The sequence below is a fragment of the Aplidium turbinatum genome, chromosome 7 (genome assembly GCF_918807975.1).
Source record: "Aplidium turbinatum chromosome 7, kaAplTurb1.1, whole genome shotgun sequence".
NCBI classification, from domain to species: Eukaryota; Metazoa; Chordata; class Ascidiacea; order Aplousobranchia; family Polyclinidae; genus Aplidium; species Aplidium turbinatum.
In genome coordinates, this window is record NC_137478.1 from 7,739,225 (window position 1) to 7,762,991 (window position 23,767).

At 39.4% G+C, this 23,767-nt stretch overlaps 1 protein-coding gene across 1 annotated transcript in view; it reads right to left on the reverse strand.

The window, feature by feature from the left end:
- LOC145774038 (ankyrin repeat domain-containing protein 17-like) overlaps positions 1–22,207 on the reverse strand; it is a 37,691-nt gene extending 15,484 nt beyond the window's left edge. The window contains exons 1-26 of the mRNA XM_082585173.1: positions 22,067–22,207; positions 21,313–21,490; positions 20,875–21,040; positions 18,462–18,606; positions 16,698–16,845; positions 15,930–16,163; positions 15,346–15,440; positions 14,382–14,619; positions 13,980–14,171; positions 12,533–12,730; positions 11,397–11,518; positions 10,737–10,853; positions 10,143–10,338; positions 9,388–9,624; positions 5,757–5,881; positions 5,161–5,256; positions 4,750–4,840; positions 4,380–4,429; positions 4,184–4,217; positions 3,672–3,706; positions 3,240–3,336; positions 2,687–2,788; positions 1,999–2,208; positions 1,200–1,342; positions 848–993; positions 169–274 (exon numbers count right to left, since the gene is read on the reverse strand). Coding sequence (XP_082441299.1) covers positions 169–274; positions 848–993; positions 1,200–1,342; positions 1,999–2,208; positions 2,687–2,788; positions 3,240–3,336; positions 3,672–3,706; positions 4,184–4,217; positions 4,380–4,429; positions 4,750–4,840; positions 5,161–5,256; positions 5,757–5,881; positions 9,388–9,624; positions 10,143–10,338; positions 10,737–10,853; positions 11,397–11,518; positions 12,533–12,730; positions 13,980–14,171; positions 14,382–14,619; positions 15,346–15,440; positions 15,930–16,163; positions 16,698–16,845; positions 18,462–18,606; positions 20,875–21,040; positions 21,313–21,490; positions 22,067–22,207 — 3,642 coding nt within the window. The remainder of the gene's footprint in view (positions 1–168; positions 275–847; positions 994–1,199; positions 1,343–1,998; positions 2,209–2,686; positions 2,789–3,239; positions 3,337–3,671; positions 3,707–4,183; positions 4,218–4,379; positions 4,430–4,749; positions 4,841–5,160; positions 5,257–5,756; positions 5,882–9,387; positions 9,625–10,142; positions 10,339–10,736; positions 10,854–11,396; positions 11,519–12,532; positions 12,731–13,979; positions 14,172–14,381; positions 14,620–15,345; positions 15,441–15,929; positions 16,164–16,697; positions 16,846–18,461; positions 18,607–20,874; positions 21,041–21,312; positions 21,491–22,066) is intronic.
- Between the last annotated feature and the right edge of the window lie 1,560 nt (positions 22,208–23,767).

Below are 23,767 nucleotides of genomic sequence, written 5' to 3' on the forward strand. Positions count from 1 at the left end.
AAATACATTCAGCTATGCAAAAAAAAACTCTCCCTCAAGGTATGAGATCACAACACAAGAAACAAACAATGAGACAACAATGTAACCATGAAACTATACAAGCAAGAGCAATGAGCATGAATACATTTACTGCCGTATGGGAGTGCCGCGGGTATACCTGGCACATACCTGAGCGTTGATGTCCGCTCCCATGTCCAGCAATAGTTGGACAGCAGACGAGTGGCCGTTCATCGCCGCCAGCATAAGTGGAGATATACCAAGCTTGCTGCCAGTTCTAAAAAACAAAAGTAAAGTTATGTCGACTGCAAAGGATTGCCACCACCGCAGCAAAACGTCAATCAGTCACAAGTGGTGAGAAGTCTTGTACGACGTTCGAAAGGGCGCTGGTTCGACACCGCTCAAAAGCATGCGCTGTGTCTTGAAGAACACTTAATGACATGCCTAGGATTGGCTGTCTTGCTTCAACTACCGAGTGGAAGCATTGGAGGTACTTCCTTCCTCCTTTACAGGTGTTTGACAAGACGTCTTAACCAAATCTCTTACTTTCTAGATAAAGTTTGTTAGCTCTTAGGCTGAAAAAACTCCTGCAATTGATAAGGTGTGTGATGTAACAATGCAAATATGTCGACAAAAACAATTGTTTTTTGAACCCAACAACGCTTGATCAACTGAATAGATAATTGACAACAAGCCAATTGAGTTGTATAACGTTATTCAACCTGATTAACTTGTCATCAACCCCGGACAGCAAAATCCATCATTTTTACATTGTAAGTGCATGGCATGGCACATTACTTATCTTCCAAAGTACAGGTAACCTATTTTGGTCGAACTACAATAAAGTTACCTTGAATTTATCTCAGCTCCGCTCCCCAGCAACAACTTGATGATGTCCACGTAGCCTCCGGATGCCGCAAGAGACAGTGGAGTGTAGTCGGACACGTTCCTGTGCTCTTTGTTGGCACCCTGACGAAGAAGAACCCCAACTACATCCTAGTGAGGAACAAAGGATCAGTAAATTAAGAAAAGATGAAGATAAAATATCCACCATCACTGGGCATCCTCTGGAAGAGCTTAACATTTTTTTATGAAACTCGATATTTTGTAAATGACTTTTTCTCTTTATCACTGTTTTTAGCATATTCTTTGTTTGGAGATTTGAAAATCTTTCGGACTTTCTAGTCAGGCGACAAACTTACATATCTTCCACCAGAACAGGCCAAAGAGAGGGGTGTGTCCTTCGTACGTTCCGACTGTGCTTCAATGTCAGCATTGGCTTCCAAGAGGCTCTGCACCACTCCGATGTGGCCAGCGGTGGCGGCGAGGATCAGGGGGGTGAAGCCTGGAATGATTTAGATAAAAGTTATTTGAGGACAATGTTTTGCTTTATGTCACATGCTTTAAACATAACGCAAGCTGCACAGTGCAAAACTATGAGTTATCACAGATAACAATAACTCTCAGCAGCTGAGCTTAGCAAGAATTGACAGCGATAGACACGTGTTTTTCCCACTAGGCCAGGCTTATCAGTATCGCACCACTATTCTGCCACGCTCGACCGCTGCTTTTGCCAGTCAATTGAATTCGTCATCACAAATCACAATGATGTGGCGAATATTTCCAACCATGAGAAAGGTCACTACATTTGCTTTCCATCTTTTTATTTTATCTTCAGCTACAACTAGTTGATACTTTTTGGGACGCAAAGATAAACAATACAATGGACTTGTACAATGTACAACTGGTGGCCGACAGCTTGGTGCGAAAACCAGTGCGATATTGACAATGTCACTCTGTCTGATGACCGAAATGCGATGTCCATCTCTATTCTTGCTACAACATACATTCAACTACCACACACCAAATTATTCCGATAGTGTTGGATGATAACCGCGACCGCTTGGAAAAAGTTTCCAATGGATATTACCAAAGCTCGAGTCTATGAAACAACAAATCTCGCACAGAGTTAAATATTTCTTTATTCCTTTGAACTCTCACCTTTTTTGTCCTTGTGTTCAATGTTAGCTCCACGACAGATCAGTAGTTGGGCTAGGTCGTCGTGGCCCCCAGCCGCGGCAAGGGTCAGTGGGGTATCGTGGTTGCTTTCGTTGTAGCCGTCTATTTCCAGATGGGGGTAGGTAGTCATCATGGAAGACGGGGCAAAACCTGGGGCTGAAGGAAGGGGTTGTTGTGGGTCAATACATGGATCTAAATGGCAAAAGGGTGAAATGCATCTGAAAAATTGTGCCTAACTTTGGAAGAGGCTAATTCATATTAAAGAACTTTCAAAAGCCTAAACAAGCCTCGCTTTGTGTAAGAAACTTCACTCTAGGGATAAAGCCTTTTCCAAAGCTGAAATTTTGGCAATTTTGTTTATTTTAATACCGAAAAAGGGGTTCATAAACAAAATCAAATGGATAAATTAAATACCCAACTCCTACATGGATGCAACAAATAGTTTCTGACTCCCGGCAAGGCTTCACACAAGGATTAATCTTGCCGCTACTAAAATCTCTACGTGAGCACCTAACTTTTATACAATTTGATTCTATACAATTACAATTTTATTCTATTTGAATAAGACCTTCTGATGATCCGTTAGGTGAAACAATTTGTAAAGGCTTCAGATAGTAATAACTACATTTGATTTAACTTTTATACATATATGTACCTAAGCCGTATATACCTTCCGATTGAAGCTGGATCGGTTGGTGGCAGGAGTGATGATCACACTGGCAGTAGGTGTCTTCAATTGCTTTGGCTGGCTGTGGCAAAGAACCTGAGGCACCTGAGGAGATATTGATAACATGAACACATTTTTTCAGAGTAGAAAAGTTTTAATTTTTATACTGGTAAGTGATCGTCAGCCGATGATAGGAAAAGTTTGCCGCAAATGTTGAACTCAGAAAAAGAGTGTGTAGTAGATCAGGTTGATTATCACGTCCGATGATGTGGAAACCACAAAGAACAATATTTTACCCTATATCTGCCGCGTTATAGCCGAATAATAATGCAGCTTGCTTGTTTACGTGTTGCGACCACACGCGAAAAGCTCTTTGCTCATCACACTGTCTTCCGTCATGGCATTTTTAAAAGTAACTGTTTTATATCGTGAGGATGCACGTCAGCATGATGTGTGGAACATTAGAGAAGTGATTTAGTCAAACGAGGATTGTATAAAAATCTGCTGGATCTCATCTTTGCAGAGCTTGTCAACAAAACGTACCAGAAAGACTTACCATTGTTAAACTGTTGATTGATTGAGGGAGATATGGCAATTTGGCTATTTCCCACCGCGGTGGCACCGGCTGTAGTGGTGGAAGCTACAGGTGGTACCTGAAACATTGTGTTTGATTCCGGTTAAACTCTTATAACAACACGATGGCGCGTACAAAACCTGTCTTTAATGTTGATTCAATGTTAATTATTGCAAATGCTACTTTCATTGCCGGCTTTCGTATTGAGCCATAAATTCCAAATCAACGTCACTAACGTAAGCGAAGCCTTCACATCATCACGTCATAAACGTGAAAAATTAACGTTATGCACGTCGCCAACGTAAACATAAAACGTCGTCGCCAACGTGAGCTACAAAGAGTAGCAAACAGCGGAAGTTGATGCTGATTCAACGTGATGGTAAAATATTCACAAGATAAGACATTGTAACTTACTTTAATGCTGTCCTGTTTGGGCAGTGATGGAATTTCTGCGGAAACATAATTTAGATACAGTTAGCAATGGTTGTGCAACTGGACGAGAAAACATTAACCCGTAATGAACCGACTAAGGGAATAAGAAAAATACAAAACACAAAACTGTGACCTGAACAGGCTGTCAAAGTGACTAATCTCAAACACGAAGCACAAAACATGATTTTCCATCTGTTGTACACAAAACAATGCAACTCTCAATCAAGGTTCTGATGCTCAAGTGTGTCCCAACTCGTTCCAAAATAACTTCTAACTTTTATCAATTAATGAACTAACTACTGTATCAGTATTAGCTTCTCAATATATTTAACAAAATTAACTCATCAACAGAATGGGCCAAGAGCACGTATGGGTTAGAGCAGTGTTACTGTTGCCACTTCAAAAGGGCCAAATTATAACAATTGGTATCTTACTGTGAAGCCAGAATAACAGAGTTGCCTAAAAAAAAACTTAAATGTATTGAGAGTACTTACCAACTTGATCAAGACTTGGTACATCGCTTGTGACCTAGTTTTAAAAAAAAACTATCAACTGCTCTGTTGGCTCGATAGAACGTTTGAACTGATTATACTACAAACATTTAAAGTCAAGAGATATTCGTAAAGTACACTAGCATAAAACAAAAGTCCAACCATGTTGTATAGTTGAGAGTAATTTGAAATAACTTACATTTGTCGAAAGTTTTATGGCTTCGGTTATTTCGTCACCATCGGGTTTGCCTGGAAAACAAAAAATTATTTACATTCGAGTCCATGGTAGAGTATGCAGACCTTTTCACAAATATCATGTTTGTAACTCTCCAAGAGTTAACTCAGCCTCCATCCATCAAAACAAGGCTTTGCTCGGCTGAAAACAAAATGCAGAGTTGCTTGCATCATGCTGTCATATGTTTTCCTCCACTCGTACATTTAGAATCATGAAAACTTGAAATAATTTCAATGTTGCAAAGCTACCAGAATTTTCAACTATTTGTCCACTCGACAACTATTTTATGTTTTTTTTGTTCAGAACAACAAGAGATCTCAGCAACCAGCATCACCTCTCTGGGAGGGGTCGTCTTCATCTTGCTTCATCTCCATGTAGTGCTTCTTCAACTGCTGCTGCGTTTTCATTTGCAGTTCCCTTTCAACCTTGAACAACCGAATTTCGTGTTTAAAAAACAAATAAAAGCAGTTAACACTGGGAGAACAGCATATCACTTTTCAATCTACAAGTGAAGAATAAACTGTGAATGGCGAGCGCAAAAGTGATAGAAATTTGTCAAAACATTCAATTTCAATGGACTGGATTTATAAAATGTTCAAGTTCAATTGCCATCATTTAATCGTTTATCGAGTTAAATTGATGATGGTCACAATTTAGCCTCAAGCAATTACTTATAATTCAGTACAGGAAGCTGAAACTAAGAAAATAATTTAGTGGCCCATATGGGAGTGCAATGATGTCTCACCTTCTGCAGCTCCTCTAGAATCTTCTGCTTCTTGTAGATTTGCTCCTCTCTTGTTTTATACAGCTCTTCCACTTTTTCCTTCGTCAATTGATCCGTCTGCAATGGATTTAAACAGGGTTGCCAGGCGAAAGTAAGCTACACCAGCTAAATGGGTCGTTTCAATAATAAAAAAAATATGTCCAATGGATCTACTACATTATGATCTTGAATCATCTGGGTTTTAAATGTTAGGTGCAAACAGTTGATGAAGGGCGATAAAAATACGATATGAGACATTGAACTATCGTAATATGGTTAGGAATAGGGCGTGATTTTTCTTACGTTTTGTTGATTAGAAATGACTGACTTCTTCATAGAAGTAAATAAGGTAAAGAAAATTATCGTCGCTCAATTCTTTATCGGTAAATTCAGGTACATAATTTAACTCTTTAAAATCAGTCAGTGACGAAATGTCGAAGCAAAGGCATTGGGGCAGACAATACCTTATGAATGAGCTCAGTTTTCAATAGTTGAATTACCGAAAATGTTCTGAAGACGATGTTATTGTTAGACGGAATACACAAATGAACAAAGCATAGAATATACAAATTAGCAACCTGCATCAGTTCAATGCTCTTCAGTTGAGCATTTTTCTCAATTGCCTCTTTGATCCTCAACTCGAGTTCGGTGAGCTTTCCCTGCGCTTCTTCAACGATAGACTCGGCAGTTCTCGTCTTGCCTGCTAAACAAAAAGTACACGTGGCATATCAGTTATTTTTACATTGATTCAACGTCTAAGCGCTGCTTACTCTTACAATATGTCAGGTGAGTACACCACAATTGTACACATGATATACTGTAAGATAAGTAAATAAGATATGCACACAATGTGCAACACCAGACACAAAACGACAAAATTCTTGTTATTATTAACATGAAGTTCAGACAAAGCTCCAGTTTGTGACATGACGAACAGCAGTTTTTTACCTGGATAGTTCAAAGTAATTTCACCCCAATCATGGCGAAATAATCGCGCAAAGTTGCACTTGGCCGCAATGCCATATGCTACAGATAACATTTCCATCGTTCTTATGCTTAACTGGCTGCAAGAAATAACCTCTCTTTTCAATATATCATTTCTTAAATACTCAAAATACACAATAATATGTTTGTTACAATATCCAAAAAAGTGTCAACCAAGCGCCTCTCTACAACATTTTAATCTATTAATCATTACAAAATATTCGCAGCCAATTACTTTCATGTTAAAAATCTATCTAAAGGACTGCACTAACAAGAAAGCTACTTTAATGAAACACAGAGAGCTATGATTCTAACTGAATCCAGACAGAATTAAGTCAGTTTTCGTCTGCTTTTGTTTGAATAGTTTCAAACTAGGACACATGACAGAAGAACCAGGACAAAATGTTGCAATTGGAAAAAAGATTATTTATTGAAGTTGATAGTCTTAGTCAAAAATTTAAAGATTGATACTTTGGGTTGTTTATTTCATTTAACTGATTCCCGGCAGTTTAAAAACAAAGGAGGACTTTGTTGATATCCAGCTGAGATGCTTCTGCTGTAAGATTGAGACAAAGTGAATCTCATGAAAGTCTCAAGGAAACTAGATGAGCCAATGCCCAGCCAGCAAAAGCTGGTACTTTGACGTTGGTTAGCGTCGTTAGACGTTTAATTAACGTAAAAAGAGCAATTTATACGTGATGGCGAAAATATCTTAGATTAACCAGTTTATCTACAAACTAAACTTAAAAACTTTACTTTTTGTACTAAGCTTATTTTGCACTTTAGTTGCCGTACTACAAATATTACCTTCAACCACATAAAAATAACGAACTTTGAATGATGGGTGCCAGTAATTCAACTAGTAATAATCATTTTTGGTGGCAAAGCAAATTTCAAGTAACATCCTTCAAAAACGTTTCAAGAAATACGTTTTCATCAACAACAAAACCACGTTTTAAGCATTTGGTAGCGTCGGGTTCTTGAAACCTTCACCTCAGAAATTATACGATCATCATTCGGCAACTCAAGATGCAGGAGAGACTGTGTTGCTATTTTAAATCGAAAAAGCACGAAAAGTTGCTTTAGCGTTGCAGAAGTTAAATCTTTAATTTATAACATGCGGTCAGATTTTTATCAGGATATCTCAAAGTAATTTCACTCCGATCACGGCGAAACAGTTGCACCAGACTACACTTGGCTATAACGCTATATGCTACAGATAACATTTCCAATGTTTTACAATTTACACTTAACCGGCTACAAGAAGAAATAACCTCTCTTTTCACTATATCATTTATTGAACACTTAAAAACACAACAGTTTACTTCGTAGGAATGTACAAAAAAAAAAAACTGCCATCCAAGCGCCTCTTCACAATATTTCAACTGATAAAGCGTGATACCTTCATCACACCAACAGAACTATGATCCTAACTGAATCCAGACAGAATTAAGTAAAACTTCGCCTTCTTTTGTTTGAATAGATTTAAACTAGGACATATGACAGAAGAACCAGGACAAAAATGTTGCAAGTCAAAATTTTTTTTATTTGTTGAGGATGATAGACAGACATTTAAAGGTCGACCACTTTGGGTTGTTTATTTCATTTTCACACCTCTGGCACTTCAGAAACAAAGGAAGAATTTGTTGATATCCAGCTGAGATGCTTCTGCTGTAAGATTGAGACAAAGTGGATCTCATAAAAGTCTCAAGGAAACTAGATGAGCCAATCCCAGCCAGCAAAAGGTGATACTTTGACGTTGGTTAGCGTCGCTAGACGTTTAATTGACGTAAAAGGAGCAATTTATACGTGAGATGACGAAAATATTTGGGCGATCAGTTAATCTGCAAACCAAACCTATGTTACTATGTACTTCAGTTTTTACAAGCAGTAAATATCATCTTTAACCACACAAGAGTAACAAGTTTGATAGACCGGAAGAAGCAATAACCATTTTAGTTGGCAAAGCGAGTTTCAAACAGCATCCTTCAAACAGTTTCGAAAAAATAAGTTTTTTTTATCCAATAAAATCCCATTTTAAGCATTTGGTAGTGGTCGCGTTCTTCAAACGTTCCCTTCAGAAATTATGCGATGACCATTGGGAATCCCAACATGTGGGAGAAACTATATTCCAACCGACATGGTCAGGTAGAACCAAGTTAATAAAGTTACCATAAATCGCTAAACACAAAAATTGCTTCGAAGTTACAGAAGTTAAAGATTCAATTTCGCACAATCAACGTCTTGTGTGGCAAGCAGATCAATTCCCATCATCGTCGCATCGCACCAAAACATAACGTTAAATCAACGCGTCGATGCACGCAACCTAATTAGTCGAAGCAGTCCAGCAGCCTGCAAGAGCATTTAATTATAGAGATTAAAACGAGGCCTATTTAGAGCAAGCTGCCAACCAAAGAAAATTACAGTTGGCAGACAATCTCGAAAACAAAGGCACCACAGAAACAAAAGATGACTGGCACTGCAGAAAGGACAGTGAACATTGAACAATAAACAGGTTTTTCCGTTTTATGCAAATGTCCACAAACAATTAACAGTTTGACTGACTTGTGAGATGGCGTTTAAACAGATAATTTAAAAAAAGGTTTTAAACAAGTTTTTCTCACTAGATTTTTCGAGTACAATCCTGTGCATTTCATCTCTTTGCTTTACAAATTAGAAACTTTACACTGTTAGACTCAAGCTGCATCACAACGGGTCTGCTACTATTCGGTGAGTCCGATTCAGTGAGTTCCTAACCTCTAACCCCTGACCCTAACCCCTAACCCTAAAACGGCAATGATAATTAGGCTACGGTACCCGATAATTCAAAAAAAAATTTGAAAAAATCCCCCGTTAAGGGATCGGACTCACCGAATCGGACTCACCGAAACGGGCCATTCCGATCACAACAAATTAAAAATTTCCAGCTGCAGTTTGCGCAAAAACGACAAAAAGTCATAGAAAGAAAACAACTCGATAAAACCAAACTCAACTCACACTAACCCAGGGGCGGATCTATAATATCTTTAGGGCGCGGGGGGAGCAATTTCAATAAAACACAGTGATGTGTAGGTTGACATTAATTCAACCTTACAAATGCATCATGAATAAAGTTACTTTTCTGTGTTTCAGGGGGAGATCGCCCTTCCTCTCCCCTGGATCGGTCACTGAACTACCTTTATTAATGATGACACAACGTAAGCGACAAATCGTTTGTGTACGAACCCACAGCGTCGCTCGTCATTGACCGAAGGAAAGACTCGACAGTGATGGCAACGTCCTTGTCCACGGCTGATTTCGTGTCCGGAGTCAACTGGTCCGACGCCTGGGACAGCAGGTTGCCCTGTTGGATCAAGTGGGTCACCAGAGCAGTGGTGTTGAACGAGGGCTCATTCCGGGCCCCAGTGGGGTTTTGTTGTTGAAAATATTGCAGCTGTTGCTGGTACAAGGCTTGCAATTGACCTGTTGAAATTGATAATGACTTTACCGTTTGGTTGCAACAGGCCACAGTTGTAACAAAATTTCTTTAATTCCGGTAATCCTTAATCGATAATTCTACGTCAATCCAACTTCACCAGACGATTAATCAACGTAAAAACATAAAATTTACTACTTAGTAAAAGGTTTTTGCTTCAATGATACCCGTTCGAAACGGATGTAGGCTAAATATTCATTGCTGAAATGAAATTTTCGATATCTGAACAATTCTGTTTAGTTTTATTTCTATTTAAATTTCAGAATTGGAAAAATTCAAAGATATCTCATGGTTTCGGTGTTATGATCGTATGCCGAGAGCATGTGCTGCATTCAGTGATTGAGCAAGCTGCTCTGAGTAAAAAGGCTTTACTTCCACAGTTGTATACATGTATAGTACAACAGTTATTGTCAAACCTACAGTATAATTTGCACATACTACTATAGAAATATACAATGCCAAAACGCAGACCAAAGACACATGGTTGAGCAAAGTCAAAACTCACTTGTTGCTTTTTCATTATCTTGCGGAATTCTCATGTCGTAGTCACCAGAGACGTGCGTCAGCTCTGGGGGGTAATGTTCGCAACTGCTGGGTAAGGATAGATCTGGCGCTAGGTCGGGCTCCGGTGGGGGTACAACCATGGGTAAAGACTGGGTGGGAACGCGAGGGGCCAACAGCTCCGGCGTGGGAGATGTTACCTTAATTTGAACACAACGTGGTCTAACGTCAAGTAATTGAAAAGCGTAACACCTCGCCTGTATTTGACGTAAAACGTCATCACGTAAGTTTATCGCTACAACGATTTCAACCCGAACTTGATGCAAAATGTGCAAATAAGTTTGTTCATCAACGTGTTGTCTCGATATGACTTGCAAAGCTAATGACAACATGACCACACTTTCAGAAAATAAGGTCTCCTAACTATAAATGTATGCGATACTATTTGAAACTACATCTTCAAGTCTTTCATAGTGATTCTACTTTGCACTTACAAAACTGCACCTTGGCAAAAACCAGTGCTATTTTAATGATGCCAGGTTATAAAAAAAAGCGCGATAGCTGACGACTTCAAGGTGGTGCTGCCCTTTGGTCGTACCTGGTTTGTGTCAGGAGGAAGTGTCATGAAGTTGTGAGGAAAGTCCAGGAGGAGCTGCACGACAGGAGTGTGGCCACCTTTAGCTGCCTCCAATAGCATGGTGGAGCCATCCTTGAGCTGGAGGAGACGGAAGTTGAGATGTGGTGGCGAGAATATTGCGAGTGTGACACAGAAATAAACATCAATTCCGCTTTCTTGCACGTTGAATTAACGTTTAAAATTTACAATTTTTCTCTATGAGAAATTCATGTCATTCTTCAAAGCAAACAACGATCTTTCCGACAATTGCTTTAACCCAGCCAGCAAATTAGTCCGGTCCGTTTTTATATAGATTCAACGTCTGCAGACGTTGAATCTATGTAAAAAAAGACTGATTAGCTGGTCGGGAAATGACAGTGGGACAAAACTTGAAGAAACTCATTGCTTCTGTTATATTATTAAAGATTACGTAACTAACGCTAAAAAATGACATTAAATCAACGCAACTATACGACTGGATAAAACCCATCAAACAACCAGACACAAAATCAATAACACAATCCAAGTATTCCATTAGCGTTGATCGAAAAGACTTACCCAGACAGCAAAATTCGTCATTTTTACATTGCTGCAGACGTTGACTCAATGTAAAAATGACGGATTTTACTGTCTGGGCGCTACCTTGTGTGTGGGATCCGCTCCTTGGCACAGCAGCAGCTCCACGACAGACAAGTGGCCACAGACGCAAGCCAAGGACAGGACACTGTGCTCGTTGTTTCGGGTAGTGCGGTTCACGTCAGCACCTGAAACAGAGATATTTTAACGTCAGATTGACAAAAATTGCATTTTTTGACGACTTGATACTTCCCAGACAACAAAATCCGTCATTCTTACATTGATTTAACGTCTGCAGACGTTAAATCAATGTAAAAATGATGGATTTTACTGCTTGGGTTACTAAAAGACTGTTGAAAATTTGAACGCATACAAACTCGTTGTTGCAACAACTCAAAGTTTAAATGAGATCAAACTGGGATTTTTGCTTTCCACTTCAAATGAGTCCTTTGAACGCTATGCCCCCCCAGACAATCGGCTAATGCCGTACAATTTCACACGTCATGACATAATCAAGCCGAGTCAGTTGGTTGAAACCGGGGGATCATTGCAATAAACCATCAAGTGAAGTAAAATGAAACTGAGCACACAGCAAGGTATAACTTCCGCATTGATCTGTAAAGGACCGACAACTGGTCAAATGTGTTGAAATAAATGGTTTGATTTAGTACTTGGGTTGATACAATTTCTGTAAAGTCAGCATTTCTGCACTTGCCCTTGGTTGCTAAAATTATTAAGTATGTTAGTAATGTACAAGTGAAGTCAACCGAGTAACATCATCTTCCAAGCTAGCAAAACATTTCCTTTTCACATTAATTCAACGTCTGATGACATTGAATCAATATAAAAAACAAAAGTTTCTTTTCTAGCTGCAATGGTATCAAATTGGTTATTGAAGGTATGGTGGAAGGAAGTGCATGGGAAGAAGGAGACGAAGTTGGGGAGATGATGTAAAACAGTGGGCTGACTTGTCAAACATCGGAGAAGCAAAAAGAGTAGCGGAAGAACATGACATGTGAAAGCAAATGACAGCCAACCTTAGGATCGGAGACGGCACGTGATGATGATGAATGGTATCAAAACATCTCCACAATCTCAAGTGTTGCCATTCTTTCTTAAATTTACTCAGCAAACCTCACGTGATCCGAAAATCATCAAAAAAGTAAAACTGATATAAATATAAACTTTCCCCTGAAACTCACCTCTAGAGATAAGAAACTGGACAGTGCAAAGGTGGCCCGCACGGGCGGCCTTCATGAGAGGGGTGCGGCCCACTTCACTTTCTTGTTCCAACTCCGCTCCAGCAGCAAGGAGATAGTCGGCCACGTCTGTGTGACCGTGCTCGCATGCATAAGACAACGACGTATCGCCGCTAGATGTCATCGCATTCACATTCGCTCCTGGAAAAAAATACGAACGGTTGAAATTCTCTAGCCTGAGAAGTTTTATTCTTAGTCAAAGTACATTTTAATATTTTTGAGATATATTGCTCGTTCACCGGAGTCACATGCTTTTTTGACTGGATGCCTGCGCCCAACTCCAACAGAGTATTTACCAATCCTTGCAGGCATCCAACCTGCTGAGCTTCGCCGAAAGGGAGCCATCATACACCTGGCTCGCCGGGCGGGGGGATCCTAACCATTTGCTTCATGCAAAACTCAACATCCCACCTCAGGAATCTCCCCGGCAACTAAAGTCAAGACACCCCTTTGTTCCAGCTGCTGTTGAATTACTACATCCATTCAGCGATCATGCCATCAGCGCAGCACACTTCATGGAAGACACTTGGAATGCAGCGTGGTGCGCCACCGACACCAAACTACATGGTTTTATACTCCACCCGGTGGCGCGCCCCCCTGGTGTGGACCTGTGTCACCGTTGTCTACAGCACCGTGTCAGATATAGCTATAGTGGATTCTCTAGCACTCTAGCAGTAGAGTTGTAAAGCCACATGTGCACACGTATTGATCTAGCCAGTGATACTTGAGACAAATGCTATCAAAGCTACGTTGTAATAATTCAATTTAGGAGCAATAGTAAGATAAAATGAAATTCAATTGCATTCTGAGCAGTTAAAACCAACATAGATTCAACGCAAAGACGCACTACAACTGGCTGGATAGATTTTTTATTAGGGTTTTGGAGAACACTTCACAACGCTTGAGTATATATTAAGCTTTCCTCATGTCTCGTCATGTACTAAGGGAGGCTTAGTATTTGATTGGCGGGCGATTGGACATTGCAACCTTACGAGTTGCTACTAAGAGGCACGAACAGTCAATGTTCTGGCGTTTTGTGCTTTATATTGTGATTGCGGGCAAAAGAATCGTTGACAAATAGATTCAACACTTGAATTGAAACTGATGGCAAGCATGGGATATAAAAATTCAACCAACAAAACATAAATATTCCCACGGGAGACTAAAGGTCATGCAAAGTGCTTGTGATAAGCTTCTTTATATTACGAAAGCCCTTTGTCTTTCTGATAAAGTTTTCAGCTTTTAGCTACAGAATATTTCAAAGCTATCACAATTGCAATCTTTTACAAAAACGACCTAACAGTAGTTCTTTCCCGAAATAATATCACCAGCAAACACAAGAGTTAAAAAAAATTGGTTTAAAATTAAGTGAATGAACAATTGAACATACCTTGCTGGATTAAAAACTTGACCAGATCAAGTTGGCCCTCTTGGGCGGCTTCCATCAGAGGTGTGGAACATCCTGTCTCTATATTGGCTCCGGCACTGACCAGCATTTCCGCACATTCAAGGAAACCACCACAACAGGCTAACGTGAGGGCTGTTTCTTGAGTCTCCTCGGTTCTAGCATTGACATTCGCATCTGCACAGCAAAACGTTTCAAAACAAGGAAATATCAATTTTTTTACCTTTATTTATCGTTTTTAAAACAGACTTTTACCATGGTCATACTTTTCGCGTTAAAACCTGTAGATTCATTTTCCTTGCTTCATCGAATTCGCACAAGAGGCTACATCATGAGGCTAAGATTGCTTATGAACTAATGTAAAGTATCTACTATCGTACAAAATACCTTTTGAAAGAAGGAGAGTGACCATTTCTTCATGGCCTTCCCTCGCTGCCTCCATAAGAGGAGTGTATCCTTCATCATTGACCTCTTCCATGAGCGCTCCTCTATGAATAAGAAGTTCTGCAAGTTCGACATGTCCCCCACAAGCAGCCAGAGTCAGGGGGGACTCAAAACTATCTTCGGGCATGTTGACCCTTGCTCCGTGATCAAGAAGTAGTCGTGCCACTTCTACATGGCCATCCTGAAGAACATACTAGTGTTTAAGACGCAGGAGAATAATACTCTAGGTATGGGGTGATAACTGATTCAGGCATTGAAAACTATATCACCATAAAAACGTCAATTTAGGGAACTTTTTCCGCTATAAGTGAAAACAACTTGACATTTCATGGAAAAAAAATAAACAAGACAGTTTATTTTTAAAAATACCTGTTGAAACAATGAAATTTCAGAACAAAACTACATCTGTTTGATTTAAACTTCTTCTATGAGACCTACAAGTGAAGAGTGTTGTTAACGCTCACACAACGAGATTGTGGTGTTGTTCAAGTCTTTCCTGCTGGAGGCCTGACATTGTTAGTAGACGTTAACAGAAGCACGGTTCATAAACCTGCGCCTTGCAGATAAATCATTGACTTTTGAGATTGGTTTGGTTTTAAATCTTTACCCTCGGACTGACAATGCCTTGATAGGTTATTCCTGGTAGTATACTTGTAGAGGTTTTTGACACAGGGCCATGTACCGAAATTGGCAGAGTGAAGTTTCCGATTGTTGAAATGATGTTGCCAGGAAATTATTCCATCTACTAGGTGCCGCTGAATAGAAAACAGTCCTGAAATGCATTGTTTAAGCGCACACCCCGAGAGCCTAACCAGCCCCGCGTGATCTTGAGTCGAGCGCTTAAAATTGAGGCATACAACATCATACGATGCAACAACAACGTTGAATTCGAAATAGCATGACTCACCATAGATGCTTCCATTAGCGCTGTGTGCATTTCGTCGGTTTTATGTTCTTGGTCGGCCCCGGCCTCCAATAGGAAGCGAACCATTTGTAGGTGGCCTGAAGAGAAGCGTGAGGTGAGAGAGAAACTTCCAGAGTTGCAAATCCTATACTTTTTGGTGCAATGAACATGACGAAACAAGCAAGCCAATTATTTTATGCTTTCTTCAAAAACATGAAGTGGGAAAGCATATGTTGCAGTCTTGAATTGCTACCTATTTTCTGTCTCGTTGAAATCTAGATTCTCGAGTGTTTTCACCACAAATAATAATTCATCAAAAAAGCAATACTCTTCGGGAATGCAGCGTTATTGTTTTGAACTAAAACGAACAGCTTTGCTTTGTGTTCTGACATGACATGCCGGGTAGAGTGGTTCAAAATTTTGATTAACTCAAGAACACAAGGAAGTAGATTGGCTTGTGTACGTGTATACACATAACGTGTGAGATTTTCTGTGCTCTCAGAGAGATAAACCAGTAACATACACAACATGTCATAAAACATAAGATATGCAACGGTGTTATCCTTAAAACTACAATTAAAGCATACCTTTATAGCATGCTAAGGTGAGCGCTGACTCCTTGAACTCTTCTGAATGTGTGTTAATGCCTGCTCCTTTCTGTAAGAGGACAGCGGCAACGTCTACATGACCTCCTGATGCAGCTTCCATGAGAGGAGTGTGTCCGTTTTCATTGTGCACCTCCAACAAAGCGCCTTTGCTGATTAGAAATTCAACAACTTCCACATATCCCCCACAACAGGCACAGATCAGGGGGGTGTTTCCTGAATGAAATTATTTAACATTGGTACACACTCTCATAAAAGCATGGCATGAGTAGACAGCGCATGTTGGAAAACCGAGTAACTTCCTTCCAGGAAAGTGCCGCCGGTGAACCGGCAATACGTAACCTTCTCTGGCCAACAATACCGTATGTACGTATTTTCAAAAAGTAAATACTCTGCAGAAAACAGTGCAAAATGAAGCCATTTGCCACTAAGCGCCTTGATAATATACTTGTCGAAACTCAGCAAAGTGGTCGTTTATTACATTGAGTTAACGTCTGTAGACGTTGCAAACGTAAAATTAATGTAAATAATGAACCGCTTTGCTAACTAGGAAAAAGTACATTACTAAAACAATACACAATCTACCCAACAAAGAAGTCTTCACATCAAAAAAACTAGGCAGTCGTGCCAAGTAATGTTACGTCACCAAAAAGCAACAACGAGTTAAAGAAGAAACAGCAATTCACATACGAAGAGCAGACGTAATATAACGTAATTGCACTTGATATTTAAGCTGAAAGATTTGGCTACCTGATTTCGTTTTTGCGTTTATGTTGGCACCGTTAGAGAGCAACAACTTGACAATGTCCAAGTAACCTCCAGACGCGGCTTCCATCAAAGGCGTACATTCGTTATTGGCCGCACTCCCTTCCACGTTGGCATGCATAGCAAGCAAAACCTGCATAGTACCATAAGACTCGGTCATAATGCTGTTTCTACTTGAGTATGAAATTAAAGAACCCGTTTTGACGGTGGCAAAAGCTTTTTCCTATAAATTATGCAAGTGTTCGGACCTGGCTGACTTTATTTACTTGTTACAATTAATCGTTAGGTTGCATCCTAAATGAAGGATCCTTGTGCAATTTTTCGTTCTCAATAACATCGAGAAACCAGAACAGACACCAGCGTCGACTTCATTACTCTTAACACCAAGTGCCTGCAAATTGGTGGCAGTGGAAATACCATGAAAAAGCCAAGTTAACAACACTCAGCCTGCATGCCAACCAGTAACAGTTAACGATTAAGTTGTGAGCGACCTTTGAACCCACTGGAATAGCCATGTTATGATGTTTGGACATCGCACAGCGGAAGAGAGTGCTAAAAACCACTTGTATAAAGAACTAAGAATCATTTCTAACAAGTGACGTCACTGTAATTTTAATAACACAACAATCATGTTGGCAGAGCCGATTTTTGATGTAAGTTACATGAACTAACGTTAACTTCCTCTAACTAATGTCTTAGAACAGCATCGATAAGACAAAGTGGGACACTGATGGCCCACAACCACTACAAAGATACAAAATATCCCAGCTATCAAAATCCTCTCTTTTTACATCGATCCAACGTAAAAAAGACGGTGCTTTAACTAAATAACGTAACGAGCAGTGCAAGCAATGTGATGCAGCACAATCGTGGTTTGATATTGTTTGACTGGCTCAAAATGACACGGAAACTAGAGGGGGACACTAAACAGTTATTTATCAAGTTTAAATTGTAAAAGCAGTGAAGACCAAAGAAAAAAACTCTTGTTGCAAAAAGAAACTACAATTTGCCTTGGTTAATTGCTGGTTTAACACAGTGAGGTATGCGGAATCGAGTTTGTTTCGTAATCTTTGGCTAGACTCGTTCGTGAGATAGGTCGAGGGATCGGTGTAAGGTGGAACAGAAAGTAAGACCTGAGATAAAAGAAGAAACAAGCAATCAAAGATAATAAAGATAGAAAGAAATTAAAGTATAAAATGACAATCTGAAATAGGAAACAAAAGTAGAATTTCCTCCAAGAGCTTGTGATGCAGAATTATGAAGCCCGTAAATTCAATGGTAACTTCATAGAAATACTTGAAATCTGCTACGGGGGTTCAATTTTCAATCTACATTTAAAAAATAAAATAGTGGAATTGTCATAGCCCTGTGATATGAAACCAGAAAAACATTTTTACTAAACACTTTTCGTGCTTTTAGTGGAATTTTAAGTTTTATCTTTGACATCAAATTAACAACATTTTACCAGCATTGAAAAACATTGCATTTTTTATTGAAGTATATCAGCAAATAGATTTAATAAATAATTTTAAATATTCATATTCAAAAAACCGCAAAGTATCTTTTTTTTAAGTAATTTGTAGCCAGATTAATAAGCCGAACAATCTAACAAAATTAAAAAATAATCCACGCCTTTCTAAGACACATAGCTCAAGATATAACCAAGTTAATTTCCATTCAAAATTGATATGAAAAGCATCGAAGTTTGCAGACAACGCAGAAAAACCCATTTCACACTACACAACGTACCTCTACAAGTTCATAATAACCGGCAGAGCATGCGAGGCATAACAGACTCTCTCCGTCTTCGGTGGTTTCATTAGGACTCCGGCCTTCGAAGAGGAGCTTGCGAACCGTATTCACATCACCTTCACTGCATGCTTCCACTAAGGACCTACAATTTGCATCGTGTATGTCAGAGAAAATGTCACTGGTAGATCAAAAAAAACGAAACAGAAAAACGCGGAAGAATAACAATACATTCAGCCGCCGACTGATCAACATTTTTGGCGATTATACCCAAACAGCAAAATTCGTCATTTTTACATTGATTCAAAGTCTGCAGACGTTGCATCAATGCAAAAATGACGGATTTTGTTGTCTGGACCATACGAATAACTTTTTCTGCGAATCACATAATCCAAAAGCATTGCTATAGCTTTTTTATATCTGTGTAGTATGGTATGTGTAAAAATTTGTGCATATCTCAACGTGTTCAGACCACTTCTGGCGTGTTTTTCGTATATTTGCAGAATCAATAAAATAGAACAAAATGCAAAACAGTAAACGAAAATCATTCCGAAATTAAGGGACGTCACTAGAAGGGTAGTTTAGTGGTAGACTTGCCCGTTTCAAAACGATGGTCTGACGTCATGATTGACGCGCGGCTCTACGCAACGAAAACGAAATTGCATCGAAACGTTTGCAAAGCTAGCAGAACTAAATTACGTCAGCACGTTTACGAATGAGCATGGTATATCTACAATGTATATATATTGTATGTATTGTATATCTTATGAAGCCGGTAAAACATTCTCAATTGAAAGACTGACACAGCAGAGCACGGAATATACTCGTAAGACTACAAACAAATGCAAGTTTTTGACCCAGGAATGCCCTCTAAGGCAGGGTTTCTCAAACTGTGGTCCGCGGACCATTGGTGGTCCGCGACGACTGCACAGGTGGTCCGTGGCGATATGACAAGAAATTAAAAAGTCACACATAGGTCTATTCGTTGTACAGTACGTACCCTGTCAAGTATCCTGTTCTGTGTGACTACATTACCAACAAACCCTTAATTAATACAGAGTTGATTTTCTCTGACGTTACACAACATTTGGAATTGCTTTCTGCACATTTCAAGAAGTAGCCTACTTTTTAAAAGAGACATAATGAGAATTTTGACTGGATTTCAAGCCCTTTTGTTGTTACAAAGACATCTGTCAGGACTCGAAGAAGAAGAATTGGCCGAATTATCATCTGATTGAACTTTAATACGATACTTAGTTTCAAGCAAACAGCTATTGCTTCTTTCTGGTTGAGTGTTGTGGAGGAATAGGCTACTCATTGCTATCGCAAAAGGCAACTAAAATTTTATTGCCTTTTGCCACAACCTGCATGAGTGAGACAGCATTTTCAGCTCTTACCAACATGAAGACAAAATACGGGTCCAGACTTTCCGTGGATTCTGTATAGTTAGTAGGGCCCCTTCCTAGTTCAAATGGGTGTTGTTATATCTTAACCGTCATCGACAGATTTACTCGCTAGCCAGGAGCCATTCCCTTCGCAGATGTCAACGCGAAGAGCTGCGCAGACGCATTCATACTGCATTGGGTCTATAGATTCGTAGCCCCCGCGTTATATCATCGGACCGTAGCAGGCAATTCACCTCTGTCCTATGGCACGAGATGGCCACATTCATTCACGAGATGGCCACAAATAACACCGAGAATTGATAACTTATGCAATAAGAAGCCATCTCATCCGTCCCATTGATGTCAGTTTTTTAAATAAACAAAATTCGGTTTTATTCATTTTTACTTTTGTATTGGGGGTCCGCGAATAAACAGATTCACAAATAGTGGTCCGTGGCCCAAAAAAGTTTGGGAAACCCTGCTCTAAGGAACCTCTTTCAAAATTGAACAATACTGGTGGGCGTTGGTTAGTTGTTTTTTTTTTTGCGTAAATGTTACTCTTGCATAAGAACTGTGTCAAATTTTATAGCTTGCTTTAGTTTACATCGGCTTCATTCGAGCACGGCTGCAAGAACGTGTACATGGCGCCAGCTTGAGTGATGGCAACAGCCTTGCAGAGCGTCAATAATAATAAATTGTTAATTGTAAAGGATCGTTATGCTGCTGCATCGTCACAGCAACAAGACACTTTGTGTGCAATGCAATACGAGTGATTCCGGAAAACCAACCGAGTCAACACTCCTTCTTTGTTGCCCAGTCTTTTCACTGGTATGCCATTGCCTACTAGAATAAGCAAACACCATAGCAAATACTCTAAATGTCTTTGCACATATTCATTCCCAGACAGAAAAACCGGCCATTTTTACATTAATTCAACGTCTGTGGACGTTGAATCAATGTAAAAATGACGGATTTTGTAATCTGGGTTGAAGCTTCCATGTTACGTCAAGTTTAAGCTTAAAATCTACCTTTCTTGTGCTTGAGCTTGCTCAGCGGGGTTGTCGTTGTCAGTCTTCATTTTGGAGAGAGCGGCTGCCGCTTCGTCAAGCGCGCAAGATACTGAGGAAGACAGTCGACGCAACACCTCTGGATCGGCGAACGCTTTCCCGTCCGAAGTGGACAACTTACCGATGCCTTCGATTGAAAATTTGGTGAAGGAATTTAGCCTACTGCAGTGCAATTGAAAGAAATGAGTTGTTTACAACCATATCAGCTTAAAAAAAACTCCTTTTTGTTAGCATCAAAGTAGCACCTTTTTAAAGCCAGGATGAATAGTTTCATGGCATAGATTCCATAGAACATCAAGGTACAGCAGAGAATAAAAAACCACATGTGTTACAACCTATTTAGTGGGACCTGGCACAACATACAACCTGGATAATTATCGCGCTAATAAATCCACTCACCTGCTGCTTCAAGTAGAGCTTCAAGCCGTGCCTGTGTTTCGGCGTCGACCGATATCTGGTCATCAATATTTGCCGTTCCTGGTGAAGAATGGTCGGTGGCAGCAAGCAATGCTAGCTTGGAGGCGAGGGCTGAGTGGTCACTTCCGAAGCTTTCTTGGTCAAGTATGTAGGATTCAAACTGAAATAAAACACGAGATGGACGTTTTTGATAGCCATGGTCTGAATATTGCATGCTTGCGACTTTTTTCTTATCATGAAATCTCTTAGGAAATTACGTCATCTATCACGTCATGAAAGCGCAGGTAAATCTATTTAGATTTTCTTATTTTCAATGGTGCAAATATAAAAACTTACCTCACTGCACAGCAAATCTTACGTAACACGACAAAAATAGTTGAAAGCGAAATAAAAACAATGATACACCGTACTAGTAACTTTTAGTTAGGTCTAAATTATAGGATCACTAGTTGTACGATATGTGTAAGTTTTGTGACTTCTGTATTATGTAACAGCAGCAACTTCTGTAACAGTAAACAACCATACGGCTGCGTTACTGCATTGTTAATTTGCAGCTACCAACTGTGCAAACGCATGAAACTGACTGAACTGTGACAACGAAATTCGAGTGAATGGCGTAAAGCAGATAAAAATAACTAAGTCCTATTTAAACAACAACTGTTGAATACGGTTTACCAATCACACGTCTGCTAGTGCTACAATTGGTGACGTACTATGACCGTGGTAGCAGACTTACGTCTTGTGAAGTCATGTCGTTTATATCAACATCGTTCAAAGCGATGTGTTTTCCAAACAGAAACCTCTCAATCTCAGCAATGTTGTCTATGTCAATGGTGGGTTGCGGGGGGCGCCAGGACAGCACGTCTTCAACAGACATAGGAAAATTCACTTTTCTTTGGTCACTCATGTTTTTAATTACTAGATTTAAATACCTGATCAAAAATTTAACAACAAACATTTCAACAAATGTGACATGCTAGGTTGCTATTGATCCAATTTCTGAGATAATCTACTTGTACTTATCCAGTGTCGACATCAGATCGACACATACATGGTAGTTGCTAATTGTAATATAGACTATAGAGCAATGTGTGTTCTGCACTCAAGTCAAATCGGTTGTGCCTGCTTTGAAGTTTGTAAAGCTCATTTCTTGTGCAATGCTACTTATCATTAGATTGTCACTGTTTAGCCATTTTTTTTATTATTTGGCCAAAATGTTATGACAAAACAATATGTACTCACATATGGACTGACTGTGAGATATGTAGATATTTGCGCCTTAACTAACAATGTAATTAAACGAGCAGTTTCATACCACTTACATACAACTTCGCTGAAAACAACTGACCGGTCATATTCTGCACACCACACCAATGACTCATCTCCATAGTATATTTCCAAAACTTATCTTGAGAACCTTCATACCAAGTCCTTGTTTAATTTTAACTTTACATACACATTTGTGGTGGTCTGCACTTTACATTCTGAAATATGACCAATCTTTATGCTAACATGGACACTCAATGCTGCTGCTTTGGTATGGTATATATATGGTTCGAACTCCTATGACCCTGCAATTGATGCTTACTTTTATAAAATAGTTTAATTCAACCAAAAAATTTAGGTTCAACAATATATGATATCTTCAAATAAAGACTACAGAAAGTAGTCCAGCGGATAAGGTTCTCACTACTAAACAGTTTGGCAACTTTCAAACTCCAGTTTCTGATCACAAGCTAAGTCCTTTTTTTAACAGTCAATTTGCTTAGTATTGAAGCGGCGACTTGTGCTTGACGTGATGATATAGTCTGACGGTCACTGCTGTCTTTTAATACGAGTTTAGAGAAGAGCATGTGACTGAGACAGTTGCTTCTGTCAATCAAAATCTGCTTACAATGCGTGAGCTGTTATAAGTGATCACAAAAGACTAAGGACCGTCACGAAAATCTGCAGAGATTACAATTATGAAAGCCGGATTAGATTATGTCTCGGAAGGGTAAAAAATAAGTAGGCTTTTTAGCACTCCTGATAGACACAGGGAAAGTTTTTTTTGCTATGGTATGCACATATACAAAGAGACAGCAGTGGTATTATGATGCTTTTGATGTTTGCATTTATTACAAAAATAATTCTGAGGAAATACCGTTATATTAGAATATACAATACTGTATTGTATAGATGCAAGTCTAGAAAAGTTTAGTAAAACTCAACTGATATGCAGATGAAATCATCAAAATAAAGAGGCCAGGAAAACAAGAGCAGAACATTATTTTGCAGTCTATTTTCACATGCATAACACGTAAGAAACAACAAAATTCTGTCTTAAAGAAATCAACTACAGGGTGCGACAGAAAAACCTACCACATTTCAAACTGTTATTGTACCAAAGCTGTAGCAGTCTGACAAGAGGTTGAATTGATATTTTGCAGCAAAGGAC